The sequence below is a fragment of the Pogona vitticeps genome, chromosome 1, assembly GCF_051106095.1.
Source record: "Pogona vitticeps strain Pit_001003342236 chromosome 1, PviZW2.1, whole genome shotgun sequence".
Lineage (NCBI taxonomy): Eukaryota > Metazoa > Chordata > Lepidosauria > Squamata > Agamidae > Pogona > Pogona vitticeps.
Window position 1 is genome coordinate 341,682,200 of NC_135783.1, and position 14,754 is coordinate 341,696,953.

Below are 14,754 nucleotides of genomic sequence, written 5' to 3' on the forward strand. Positions count from 1 at the left end.
AGTGCTTCGCTATGCGATGAATTCGCATAGCGAGGGGGTCCGGGCCATCGCTGGAGCGTTCGCTCAGCGATGGCCCCTATAGCATTTTTTCGCTTTGCGAAGATCGCTAAGCAATTCGCTTAGCGATTTTCGCAGAACGAAGCGGGGAGAACAGCTGATCGGCGGTTCCAAAATGGCCGCCGGAAGGTCCGCGCCGCATTTTCGCGCCCTGCCCTCGCTTACCGAGGGCGCGAAAATGGCGGCGCTATGGCAAAACATCGCTTAACGGTGAGTTTTAAAGCCATATGGCTTTTTTATTCCTGTTTAGCGATGTTTTCGCATAGCGAAGGTTAATCCGGAACGGATTAACCTCGCTATGCAAGGCACCACTGTACTGGACTTGGCACCACTTAGATTGAACAGGTTTTATTAAAATAACAGCATTTAAAGAATGTTTATTTCTAGGCTTAAATTTTGTTCAGCACAGTCCTTTGCTCTCCCTTATCTCTTCTCCTCCTTAATCTCTCTCTCTCTCTCTCTCTCTCTCAGACTGCTCTCTCCACCTTCCCTTTCAGGTCCTGCACCGCAAAACCACCCTCTCCCCAAACACTCTATCCCACAAACACATTCTCCCTCATCTAGTTTCTTTCCCAGCCCACCAAAGCCATGCTTACCAACTTTCTGTGCTCCTCACTCACCCCTTCCCATTACATACTTACCAAACCAATACTTTTCAATCAATATACTTATCACAATATATTTAAATATAGCCAGGCATTACAGGAGTCATTCAAGTGAAGCTCTGAAAGATCAAAGTAAGATGTACCATCTTATTACCTACCATATAGAAACTGGGAACACTGAATATAACCCTCTTCCATCTCCTCACACTTATCTGCTGCAGTTTCTATATCACTTATAGTTGAAGCAAAAATTGCTGCTCCAGATTCAACAAGAAGCTTACAGAGATGAACACTATTGCAAGAGGCAGCACAGTGCAAAGGAGTCCTGAAACAAAGCAGACAAAGTTGACTTAGCACAAAGTGTATGATCATATACTGTATACCAAAACAGAATTGTATTATGAACGGGTGGTTATTAGTTTATATTTCAATCTGAATGTAGGCAGGATTGTGCTTGGTTGTCTCCTCTTACCATCCATCACTGTCTGCTGCATTGACGTTGACACCAAAATCTAGCAGGAACTTCACTATATGATGGTGACCAGCACACACGGCATTATGGAGAGGTGTGATGCCTTCATCATTAGGTTTGCTGGGATCATCCACCTAAAGCAGGATGTAACAAGGACTGACTGTATGAACAAATATTTTCCACCATTAAGACACCACAGGAGAACCTAGCCATGCTACCACTTTTACCTCATATATGATTCTTTGCACAAGGTCAAACTCTCCCTCCAGGGAGGCATCCAGCAGCAGGGCCAAGGGATTGAATTTAACCCTCAAGTTATGACCAGTTCTCTCAGAGTTGGGCTTCTTCAGATTGGTCCTTTTGGCCTGGGTAACAAAGTTATTTTAAAATTAATATCACAAGATTTTAAACTGTACTATTCCCCAGTGAAATCTGTCAAGGAGCTAAGTAAAATCTGTTCCTAATCCAGCTGAAAGGAGTCCTGACTTGGCCTATTCTAGAACCTTAGGACAATAGGCGTCAGTCTATTAAAAGATGCAACTGGTATGACCCAATGAAACTGGGAATGCAATGCGTCTGTGGATCCTAATCCATCAACTGGAAGTTGTAAAGGCCTTACACTGGTACAAGTGCAACATTAAATATTAAATAAATTTATTGTTAATGTAAGTATATACATCGCATACCCATACAACGAATTTAGCATTAAGCCAAATACTGCTCATTAGGAAGTTGATAAACCTCCTTTCCTGCCTCTCTGGGAAAACCAAAGCAAGAAAGCTGTCAATTGCCTACAGCCCACAGACTTGGTTGCCAGATAGTGCTTTCATTCTAGTGAGCCACATGTTGTGTACAGTCTTGAATAAAGATCTCAGCCAAAACAGATACTACATACCAGATTATATCAAAATGTTGGCTTTGTATCTGTAGTTCTATCTTTGGTGACATGTTTACCCTAAATCCAGCAAACATTGCACATCTGTTGCCATTTATGCTTAATCAAAAATTTTATATGAAGAAGCGAATATCTGGTGTGGCAGTAGTAGGAAGGTCTAGGACACATGGCCTAAAGTGGAGATGCTCACTGACAGCAGCTTTTTCTAGCCCTGCCTGACTCACCCAATTCATACTTGTTTCGCTATGCTGCCTTACCACAGGAAAAGGAGGAGGAGGAGGAAGCATTGGCGGCAGCTGCACTTCTTCTTCTTCTTCTTCCTCTTCCTCCTCTGGGGAATTGGCCTCAGGTGTTGGACTAGGGGGGCGCTCAACAGAAGGGGCTACAGCAGGATTGTTGTTGTTGTTATCATCCTCAGTAGTTTCAGATGTTTGATTTGTAGTTTCAACACTGATCATGTCCTCAGTTGCAGGAGATGGCAGTTCATTATCATTGGCATCTGAGGAGGGCTCCTCAGGAAGAGGAGCTGTTGGGGCTGCGGAAATGGGCTCCTCAATATTGGCATTGGTGTTTGTGTTCCCATTGTCAACATCTGCCAAGGTGCCTATAAAGTCCTGTGTGTTTCCTGGCTGATAGAACGGAGCACCTTCTATTCCTCCTGCCAGGGTGTTGAAGCGCTGGTACAACAGTTTCTGAATGTTCGGTCCACTGGGGCCTTCGGGTTCAGTGATAGAACTTCGTTTCTTCAAGGGCCTGGGAGCATTGGCTAGTTTCCTGCGAAGAGCCTCAAGATCAGCATCACTTTGGTAGCGAAGGGGTGAATGGACAATAGGTGTCAGCTTGGTGGGGCTGAGGGGACGAGGGATGTTTTCTACATTGCTGTTTTCACTGGTGGGTGGGGTGTTTTCCAGCTCTTGATCTTTTTCACTGTAGTCGCTTGGAGGCTGGGGCTGAGGTTGAGATGCATTAGGAGGCAGAGATCCATGAAGGAAGGGCAATGGCGAAGGAGAAGTCGAACCAGACTGTACAACAGGCTTCCCATAAACTGAAGGGAAAGAGTAATAGTGAGGGACAATTCAGACATAATATGGAGTAACTCGGTGTTAGCATTGCTACTTGTTTGAAATTAGGATGGGTTTTATTTTGCAATGTCTCCTAATATATAATCAATCAATCAATCATATCCTGCCCAAGTAGATTACAGGCCTGGGCTGCTAACATAAGGACACAAAGTCATAAACAGCAGCAAGAACAACAACAATAAAAAACAGTGAAAATTAATGGCAGACTGGCAGCAGAAGGGATACATAAAATTACTTATTTAGGGGCAAACTATTGAAAGGTTTGGGAAAACAAGCTGGTCTTCAGTTGTCTCCTAAAACCCAGGAGGGATGGAGCCAGTCGCACCTCTGATGGGAGGGTGTTTCAAAGTGAAGCGGCCACCACAGATAAAGTCTGGTTTTGAGTGACTGATTTTTGTGCCTTCCTTGAGGTGGCCACTTGGAGCCTCCCAATATGAGAAGTGTGGGTGGGACAGGTAGATGTTTTGAGGGAGAAGTGCTCAGCCAGGAAAAAGATCATAAACCATTAAGGACTGTAAAAATTAGCATAAAAATTAATCTGCCACAAATTAAAAATATCAACAAATCCTTTGAGTAACTATAATTTGATAGTTATTTGTTGTGACCACATCATGAAGTGTCATTCAAAAGAGGCCAACCTTAAGAGATTTACATCAAGTTACTAGAAATACAGAGGTCTTCACAAAAGATTTTTTTTAAATGCCTTAACTATATCTACTGTTTGGTATTGCTGCATTTTAGACTCCTGCAAATTATCTTGTAAATATAGGTAAGATGTGCTAAACTCAGAGAATATAAGAGAACAAGGGGTGTCATACTAAAGATGCTCACCAAGCATATATATCACCAAATAATGTTTTGTTGGAAATTTAAAAAATAAAAAATTCCCTATTACCTGCTTCTTTGCTCACAAGCACTCACAAAATTGCTAAATAAAAACAGTCCCAAAAGTAATATCTGGGTTGGTGCAGACAATCTCCTGCCTTTTTTTTGTCTCAAGATACTCAAGTTTTTTCAGACTTCTATGATGTGGAGAAGGAATGCTCAATTTTAGATTAATAGCAAAGGTTGTTCATATTACTCGTCCTAATATGATGCAATACTCCGATGTATTCTGTGTCATTTACTGAGGACTTCTAGATTAACAGAGTGCTCAAGTTTTTGACCATTTGAATTAAGCACCATGTTACAGGAAAAACCTTAAGTTATCTCAAACCCCTATTTGCATTGCATTTGAAACATTTTTGAAGAGAAAGCGACATCAAATTATTGTACCTGCTTTAACGGACTTATTTAGGGTATTATATACAGCCTGTTGGTAGTTCTTTGGTGGTGTTGCTTGCTGAAGGTACACTGAATAAATGGAACTGGAGTTCACTGTTTGGGGCCCTTTCCTAGGAGACTGGGGCCTTGAGCCTTTATCTGTTAAGAAAGGCCTTATGGCCACAGTTAAGGGGAGATCAGGCCTGCCATCTCCACCTGGAAACAATGGAGCACCAGAAGGCTGATATGTAGGACTTGGAGGCACGGATATTCTCTGCTGTATTTGTTGTGAGGAGCCAGGCGGATGAACACCACTTGCTGGTGGTAATGGCACAGGTCTTTGCCGGTTTGCTGCTGTGGAGCCAGGTCTTGGTAAGCTGCCATCCTTCCGTCTTTCCAGGGAATTGGTAGAACTTGTTCCTAAAGGAACAGAGCTTGGATAGGTCCCATAGTTTTGAGGCAACTGCTTGCTTACACCAGAAATGGTTGGTGTTACTTTCCCCATGTCAACACTCTGGAAAAGATTAACAGAAGAGTTTGCAAAGCTGGATATACTGTTTATATCCTGGAGAGAAAACAGAACGGTCTAGAAAATATTCATAATGAGATACAAAGAACACAAGAAATTGCCTTATGCAGAGTCAGACAATTGGTCCATGTAGACCAGTATTGTCAACTCTGACTGGCAGCAGCTCTCCAAGGTTTCAGACATGATTTGTTTCCAGATCTACCAGAGGATCACTTCTGTTCCCTTGGTGGTCTTTCAGGTCTGACCCTGCTTATCATCCAAAATACTGACAGTAACACTTCTTAACTTCAAATAAAACTGGTGTGTTTAGGGTGGTATGTAGACAATGAGCAAGAGATACTGTGCTCAAATTGAGAGAGCAATGGGATTTTTTTATATTTGGGAGAAAAAACTCACCAGCTTATCTGTGCTTCCTAGTACTGAAGAGGACAATGGCTGACTGGATATAGTTCCTTGCTTTAAAGCATCCATGTTTGATTCTTTCCAATCTGCGCTGGGAATTTGTGGTGGTTTTACCACAGGAGAAGAGCTCTGTTTAAGTGCTGGCCATGTCCCATCATTAGCTTGAAATGAAGGAAAATATTTTATTAAAGCACTATTAATGCCCAGAACTGCAAAAGAAAACAAATTTAAAACAGATCATGAAACAAAATTAATCATCCCAATTAGTGAAATCAAAGTAGGACTGGAGATAGTTCAAAATCAGTCAGATGTGTTCAGAATCTAAAATGTTTATTTATGCATTTTATTTTATTTTTTATACTTTCATCCTGCATTTTGGCACTAAGCTCCCAAGGATGCAAAGGACAAAAATACCTGCAGGTATTGAATAAAAAGAGAAAACGAAGACAAAAAAGGCCACCACTTGCTACCTGCAATGTATGCTACAGAAGAAGACAGGCCTCCTGCATCTTTGATCACTGTATAGAAAACAGTATTTCAGGACTATTACCAATTTACACTCTCTGAAACCTTCTTATCTACATAACTATTAAAGGTGCAGAAGCCCTGCACTCTTTAGCATTTGGGCATTGTATGTCTTGTTACTGCTCTTAATACTATTACCAATGAGTTCCCATAATTTTAGGGATACACTTGAAAACTGCTGTGATTTATAAACAACATTTCTTGTAACTGAAGTGCTACATTATTCTTCAAATTACAATTTTCATTGTGAACTGAAAACATGGCTGATTGAACAAGGGCATTCATAATGAAAATCTCAACTTGAAGGGCAACAAACATATTCAGTAAAGTACTCATTTACTGGGATCATTCAGACTTGTGAAAAATCATGTAACTCTTTTAAGGAAGTAAAGGTCCTTAAACCAAAGACCTGTGAACAAAATGGTACTTGCTTCTGAGGAATTATATATTCAGCAGTGGACATCTGAAAATACAAAGATGCCATCAGTATTTTGGTAACAGAGATAGGTGTATTTAAAAACAGATAAAATGTAAGTGACATACTATTGGTCTGAAAGACTGCTCCTTGATTTAAAAAAAATTCTTTAAAAATGCCAGAGGAATTATAAAAAGATTCATTGATTACAAGATGCCATTCTATCTTGTCAAATTCCATTTCTTCTATTTAAAATGTGTATAAAAATGCAACCCAGTTCCACCCCACAGAGGCCCAATTGATACATTTTGTCTGTCTTGAAGTTGCAATAGTTGTCTCAAGTCGGAACTGACTTGTAGTGTCCCTCACAGGGCTTTCAAGATAGGTGAGATCTTTAAGGAGTGGCTTTACTAGTTCCATTCTCCCAATGAGTTTCCATGACCAAGTGGGGATTCGAACCCCGTTCTGCAGAGACCTGGTCACTCTATTTATGACACCACACTGAGTACTGCAGTTGTAATGGCTGGCCTTAATTATCCACCAGAGTGAGGCAGCTTTCTCAGGCACCCAACTTTTGAGCCTTTCCCCCTTTTTATTTATTAACCTATTTTAACCAAAGGAGGGGCATTTGTGGGATTTTCTGCCCTAATAACTTGACTAGCCTTGAGCAACATGGGCTTTGTCTTTGAGGGGGGGGAACCGTGGGTTGGTTGATGTGCTCCACCTTAGGTGGAAAAATGACTTGGGTTAGCACAGGCTTTATACCATGTATGTCACAGGTGGAATACTCTACATGTCCATGGACTTTATCTGATACACATATCTTAACTTCTTAAACTGAGATATTCACAAGTCTTGTTCATGTGTATCATCCTCACAATTTCATCCTTCTTCCCTTTTCATGCCTCCCAACCCAACACTTCCTGAACTAATTAAACCATTATTTCCTGTGACATTTGAACTGAGAAACGACAGCACCCAGGAGCAAAACAGAGCAGGATCTTAAATAAGATTCAAGCTGTGGTTTAATATCTTGGCTTCTGCTGATTGTGGTGATTTCCCAGTCCTAACATCAGAAAAATGCGTGCCTTGTGTGTGAGGGAGAAACAGGGAAAGAGAGAAAATAATTTATGAATCATTCTTTGTGTTAATTACATCTCTCTCAGAAAGACAAACAATTCTTAAATTGAAATGAACCCACAGAATGTGATTATGATAAAATCAAAAGACGTTAAAATTAACATAAAGCATTCCATTTCAAGTTAATTGTAATCTATCCACTGCACCATACTGATTTATCATGCTGAAAGATAATTATTTTAAAATAAAATGACTTGATTGTTGATTGGAGCATAACAATAATTTATGTTGTGGTTTATGCAACAACATACAGTTCAAAAACTGCTGTTTTTTACTTCCTGAATGACACGAGGAGTTGTTTTCAAGTCCAACATCAAGGTCTGACACTGTCCATGACCTTCTCTTACCATTATCTAGGGTAATATAAAGAATCAGAATGTCAAGTGAAACTTCCTTTTCTTCCCACTGCACCCTGACCACCACCTTGATTTCATACCCATCTGATAGGAAAGGGAAATTGTTAAAAGTAACTTTTCTATATAAAAAGCACTCCAAACAATGGAATGCTTTGCACATTTGAGAACAGGCTTCTCTACATGGATCTCCAAAAAATACTGAAATCTGTTTTTGGATGAAGTTGCAATTTACAGAGATTCATAATAAATATATAGAAATATAAATAATAGGTTGTCTAGATTATTTCCGTAGCACTTATCTGAAAGTTTCACTTTCAGTCTCTAGCTCACAAATCAATACTGGAAAGCTCAACAACTCAGTTTAATATTGGAAAGCATATTAGGTTTAGCATGGAGAGGGGAAGATTTCAGGCTTGTGTGATCTTTATTTATGTAGTATTGTTTTTATATATATTGCTGTATGTTTCTTGTAAGCCGCCTAGAGTGGTCTTAACCGACTAGATAGGCGGCATATAAATAAAATAAATAATAAATTATCATCATCATCATCATCATCATCTACTTTAGTAACAAAACCAACATACTCTTTTTCCCATCTGGCAGTGTCTCTAATCAAAGAACATGTTCAGGCAGAGATGTCTAGCACTAATACTGTATCTGCATTCCTACACTCCTCCCCCCACCTTATGCCTCTGGTTAGCTGGGTACCTGCAGGACACATGGTCACCCCCCACCCCAAGGTTCCTGAGTGCTCAGAGTAAATATCCTTCTTTGGGAGCTGCCCAACACCAAAACAACAATTTCACATTTAAAATAAACACCTTACATCTAAGTGATATGCCACATCCTAAACTTATAAGTAGGCCTTACCCTTTCCCACCCTACCTCTGGGGTTTTTATTATATCCTAGATTAAAGAGACAAAAAAATCCCATGTCATTTTTCAGAAATCATAATTCAGAGAAGCTGAATGTTGTCAGTAGGCCAGTCCCACTCAGGAACAATACTGGAATTCTCAATGGGCTCAGGAAATATATGATGTAAAATAGAGATGGAGATATTCGTATTCATATACAGTGGTGCCTCGCAAGACGAGTGCTTCGTTTTACGACGAAATCGCATAACAACGAAGTTTTTGCGATCTCAAAAGCGATCGCAAAACGATGTTTCCTATGGGGTTTTTTCACTTTGCGATGATCGGTTCCCTGCTTCGGGAACCGATTATCGCAAAACGACGATTTTCGCACAGCTGATCGGCAGTTTCAAAATGGCCACCAGGTAAAAAAATTGGCCACCCGCTGTTTTCTGGGACGGATTCCTCGCTGCACAGGCAGCGAATATGGCTGCGCTATGGAGGATCTTCACTGGATGGTGAGTTTCAAGCCCATAGGAACGCATTAATCGGGTTTGAATGCATTTCTATGGGCTTTTAAAAATCGCTTTACAATGTTTTCGTTCTACAGCAATTTCACTGGAACGAATTAACATCGTAATGCAAGGCACCACTGTACGAATATCCCCCCACAGACAGACCACTCACATTTCCGCCACTGCCGGGAGCTCCACAGTGCCTTCCAATCACTCCATTGCTCGCAATGGATTAGCCACCCCTGGCAGGAGGCAGGATGACAAACATCTCTGCCAGGTCGCAGAGTGGCTAATCCATCGTGAGTGACAGAGGGATAGGAAGCCACCCTGGAGCTTGAGGCAGTGGTGGAATCGTGAGTGGTAGGTCCTCGTTATCTGCACCTGTGCGGGATACTCATATATGAATACGAATTCCCCCCCATCTCTAATGTAAAGTTAACACAAACTTTAAGACTCATTCTAACAAACTAAAGACAGAAGTAACATGGGGGAGATGACATGTAAGGCAAAGTGATCTGTATCATTGTGGGTGAGCCAGCTATCATTTGGATTGTGTAACTCACTTCTCTCCATCCTAACCTCCTGCAGATAGGCTAGTCTGCAACTGCCAAAATCAGCATGGACAGGATGGGGATAACATCCTAAGGAAGACAGGTGGAGGAAGGCTCTGGCAAAAGCCTCATGTTAACATTTCTTCTGAAGAAGTAATGCCCAGTTGATCCCAGATACAAGTGCAGCTGGTCTCAATGAATCAGGTACTCAGGTGTTTTCATACAGAAAATTAATTTCACCAATGCTATTAAGTTTGGCACTATTTGTTCACAATTGCCAAATACCTGAAACTATGTGAAACTGAATTTCCATTCCATTTCAGGGGAAACTAGGTAAGAGTTAACAGTGAAGCCTTTATCATTTTTGCTCAGAAGTTTGTTTTATTGTGTTCCACTAATTTACTTTCTATTATAAAATAGGAGTCCAAGTTTTTGTTTACTCAAATGCTAAGTCCCACTAAGTGCAATAAGATTTCCTGCCAAATAATGGGATATAAAACTGCAATGTAATGATGCAAACAGCCACCCAAAAACAGACCTAGAGATTGCCTACAACCAACATCATTTAACCTATTATAAAATGTACCCTGTGGCAGAAATCCTGTTGTTCAGGGTAGTAAGCTGCAACTAGGGAAGGGCCATTAAATCAGTGAGGATTTGGTGCACCAACTCCTTCATAAGTTCCACTGTTTCAATGGGCCTACTCTCTTTGTGACTTACTATAATAAACAACAGGATTTCAGTCAATTTTATGGCTTACCCATATTGAGTGTCTGATGATTTATTCAAGCCTTCTAGATTAAACCTGCCAACTTTTTCACGATTAGTTAACTATCAAGTTTTTCACCCATATGCAGAGGAGGACTAAAATATTTGTTTAGTTGCTGAAACCCCCCAAACATAGTGACAAACACACACCTCTACAATACAATGCAGCACATGACATGATTTCTAAAAATTCCTGTTTAATATGCATCTGTACACCAGAGTTCAGATGACCATATTAAAAATAGCTTGTCAATGATCTTCTGTAGACTCACAGTGCAGGGCCTCAGAAAGAGCAGGTGCTGAATGGATGATATTTTGGACAGCAGATTGAAGAGAGGAAGGTGACAGAATAGGATCCACTATAATGTCTAAATCAGAAATCTTCCAGGGACCTGGAGATTTTTTCACACACCCATAGTCTGTATCTACAAGAGATGACCAGATCCAGTCACAAAGAAAAAGAAAAGGGGGAAAAACAAGGATGTGGAAAAAAATACAACACAGATGTCAAGAGAGAGATAAAAGGTAAAAAGATAACAGGAAAATACAGGGACAAAATTATGATAACTTGACAGTGAAAAAGAAGCCTTGCATTCTGTTTGTAAGGAATCAAAGCAGAAACTGTTTCCACATTAAGTTCCTGGAGAAGAAAGGTCAGTTTTCAAAGATAGTACCTATGTAATTAAGCTGCACGTGACTACAATTCAAGGTATATACAGTGTACTTGCTTGTTCAGATTCACTAAAATAAGAGACAAATCTCCCAAATGTTCAATGTGTCTAATTTATTTGGAAAGAACTGTGTTAGTGTGTTACACATTATCCTCCATTGAAAATCTAAATACACTGTGTACATAATCCCCTGTTTGCTGGGAGGGATTAGGAGAAGAGTGTTCTGCGTCCAAAAGAAGTATAATGGTTCATGTTTTTGTCAAAGAACTAAAATTTTCAATGTGAAAAAGAACAGTGACAAAGCTAACCACTTTGGGCTTGATGGATGCACACAAGGCCATCTACAAAGACTACTCCATTGTTTCATGAAACATCAGTGACTGTTATGGTGCTTACCAGACTTGGATCTTCCATGGGTTGCATTGGTAGTAATGGTGAGAGACTGTGGCTTCACTGGGTCAACTGGCACAGTGTAACTGCTGGAACTAGGAACCTGAATGTATGGCCCCACTGCTGCAACTCTTCCTGATGGATTCACTGATGACTGAGGTGAGGATGTTCCATTTATCCGATTTAACTAAAAAATGACAAATCAACAGTTGTGTTAACATCTGGCTATCCATCTGCAGACCCTCCCCACTCCCCTTATGTATAATTAAAACATGCAAAAAAATTCACTACAATTCAAAAAGTTAGTTTTCATTTGTACACACTGTCCTACACCCCTCTGGATATCCCCCCCCAATCTGTAAAGAACATCTTAATTCCCAACTACTGTGATTCATTAATTACGTGGTGTCCCTTTCATTTCAGATGGTATCCAGAAACATTCTTTCAAATGTCTTCCTTCTGATTATTGGCTCCATGTAGGAGTGAATCAGCCTGCATAATATGCTGTTTATTAATTTACTTGGCAATTAAGATATATTCTCCTTCTAACACAATCCAGCCATGTTAGCTAAAAGAAGAGGAGTTAATAAGCACTTTATTCTACTCTACCAATAATAGTATTCTTGCTCAAGAACAGATATTTTTACATTAAATTTCAACTTACATGATAGAAACATTTAAGAGACATACATATTTGTCATTATTATCATTCTGGGACAGAAGGGAGGAGAAGACTTATAGGCCTTGTAGAAATCACTGAAATGTGGCCCTTTTAATAGTTTATCTTACAGGAATGTTTTCTTTTTGACGTGCCTCAACTTTTTTCTTGTATAGGCGCTCGCGTAACTCATTGATGCGCTTGTCCATCATGGCTACCTCCATGTTACGTTTGTTCAGGAGTTCTTTCTGTTGTTGAAGTTTGGTGTTCTGTTCTTGGTTAAGCCTGTTACGGATCTGTCAAATATATGGTAGTTATAATTTAAAGTTTATTTTGATTTCTCTATTTCATTTGTATCCTGCCTTTTTCTCAAAACATAGACACAATGAGCTACTGGCACTACTTCATTTGTCTTTTAAAAAAACGGAACATTAGAATATGTGGGCAAAGCCCAAAATAAGTATTAAGCATTCTGGAGAGCTTTGTTGTGCTTCATGGATCCCCTCCCATGCTGTTGGCATGAACTACAGATTCTCATTCTGCATCTCAAACCACTTTTTGAAACTCATTTGTTACAGGGGTTGCTCTTAAGAAACATAAATCCTTGCACATACAGAATGAATTACGCAGTTCTTTTGAGCCAGGTTCCTCTGGCCTAACACACACCTAAAATCTAAATAGGTCCATAGTTTGACATTTTCAAAGAGGACACTCAAATGTTATTACTTTTTCCCCTCAATCTCACAAGCCTAGGACTACACCTTGTGTGATGAAATGTACGCATCTGCTGATAACCCCTATTTGAAAGCCTGTAGATCTTTCCTCCTCAGTACATCTCAAAGCAACATGGTGACTACAAACTCTTCCCCAAACCACTCTCCACTTGCTTTTTATGACATCTTGTGTGAAGAAAGGATCTAGTGATGTAAAGAACTTTTATTCTGGCCTAATAAAAGATATTATCACAATTTGGATTTTGGCTTATGGTTCATATTCCTACCTCTACTCTTCTTAAGAGTTCGGTTCAAACACCTGAAATCTGTTAGCCTTCTCATATCAGTATTAGAGATGTTTTCTTTGTATTCGTATCCAGGGGATATGAATACAAAGCATATTTGTATCGAGAAGTGCAGCAGCACAGCTGCCACCACAGTCCATCCCCACTCCCCAGAACCAGCCTGTTCCATTTACTGGGCTCTGTGCAGCATGCACGTCCATCAGCATGACTGTTGCAACAATTGTGGATGTAGTCCTGCTGGCACTTTCCCACCTCTCCCTGCAGCTGGCCAACGAGGAGGTGGGAAGACAAGTCTCCCCACTCAGCTGCTGAGTGTTTGACTGTGGGGAGAGGTGGGGAAGCGGCAGCAGGGCAACATATACAATTGGTGTGATGGCAATGTTGATGTGTGTGCACTGCATGGAGCCCAGTAAGTGGACCAGGCTCATTGGGAGGGGGGGGAGAATGGACCATGGTGGCAGCTATACTGCTGTGATTTCCTAGACACAAATACGAAGCACACATCTCTAATCTGTATGCATTCACTGGCATTTCTGACGTATCATCATACATCTCAGGCAAAACTGTGTTTCAGCCATGCAAGGGTCCTGTTGTTAACTGTCTGCCTTTGACAGTAATAAACACAGAGCAGGACAAAATAAATGCCTGCTCAGTTTGGTAGATCATAAACATTTTGTTCAAGAGAACTAATACGGACTTTTAAAAGTATGAATGGGAAAATGTTAATAAGTGCTACCTCAAAAACATGCTTTGGTTCTTTACCTGTAATTCTTGGTACAGTTTTTTTAATTCTACAGCTGCAGGCCCTGTCATCTGTCCATTATAAGACTGGAAACCATTCAGCTTCCCTTTTCTCAGGTCTTCTAGCTGCTGAGTAAGCTGGTCCACTTTTAAAACTGCAGCTTGTAACTCTTGCTGCTTCTCCTGGAACATGGCACTGATATGTTCTATTTCTGTAGCTGCAAATACAACATAACACAAAACACACAAATTGGACACAAGGTCAAAACACAATGATGGAGAATATTTTGCAACCAAAGGGTCAAACTGATTTTGTGGCCTGATTACAACTTGGAGGGGATGGGGGGTGCAGCTTTTAAAATCCTAAATTAAGCATTGTTGTGGTATGGGGCAGAAGAATCTTCTCTCTCCAGCTGGAGGTAAGAATTTAACCCTGCCTGAGACAGAAAGACAAGCTGGCTACTCAGAGAGGACCTTGCCCTCAGCAAGCACTATTAGGTCCCATCCCTGTCATATATGGGCCAAAGATTTCCACCAGCCTCTTTGAAACAAATAGACTGTCAAAATAATTTTGTTTTTAAAAATTACATTAATTATATTAAAAAGGGTACATAGGAAATTCAGGGGACTAAGAAATGGCAGCTGATATGAAATAATTTGCATTATTTTCCTGTTCCATGTGTCTAGGACAAATTGCTTACTATGGGGCAACCTCCTGTATACCCGCTCCCCTCAGAAACAGAGTACTGAAGGGATTCCAGAGGACTAAGCCTGCACTTTCGCTTCCTCATACAGGGAAGCAAAGCCCTGTACCTTGCTTTAGCGCAGAATCACTGCCCTGGAGGCTTC

General features: G+C 40.5%; 1 protein-coding gene across 12 annotated transcripts in view; it reads right to left on the minus strand.

The window, feature by feature from the left end:
* The window catches only part of PPP1R13B (protein phosphatase 1 regulatory subunit 13B), an 82,524-nt gene that overhangs the window by 2,870 nt on the left and 64,900 nt on the right, over nucleotides 1–14,754 (minus strand). For 4 of the 12 annotated variants that reach the window (XM_072986714.2, XM_072986715.2, XM_020808941.3 and 1 more), the window contains 10 exons: nucleotides 13,927–14,123; nucleotides 12,278–12,442; nucleotides 11,495–11,675; nucleotides 10,700–10,852; nucleotides 5,300–5,466; nucleotides 4,387–4,888; nucleotides 2,287–3,074; nucleotides 1,362–1,499; nucleotides 1,135–1,268; nucleotides 821–987 (listed from right to left, as the gene is read on the minus strand). In XM_072986714.2, the coding sequence (XP_072842815.2) occupies nucleotides 821–987; nucleotides 1,135–1,268; nucleotides 1,362–1,499; nucleotides 2,287–3,074; nucleotides 4,387–4,888; nucleotides 5,300–5,466; nucleotides 10,700–10,852; nucleotides 11,495–11,675; nucleotides 12,278–12,442; nucleotides 13,927–14,123 (2,592 nt within the window). Of the gene's footprint in view, nucleotides 1–820; nucleotides 988–1,134; nucleotides 1,269–1,361; nucleotides 1,500–2,286; nucleotides 3,075–4,386; nucleotides 4,889–5,299; nucleotides 5,467–7,636; nucleotides 7,739–10,699; nucleotides 10,853–11,494; nucleotides 11,676–12,277; nucleotides 12,443–13,926; nucleotides 14,124–14,754 lie in introns of all 12 variants that reach the window. The other 8 variants (XM_078383818.1, XM_078383817.1, XM_072986716.2 and 5 more) reach the window with 4 other exon arrangements.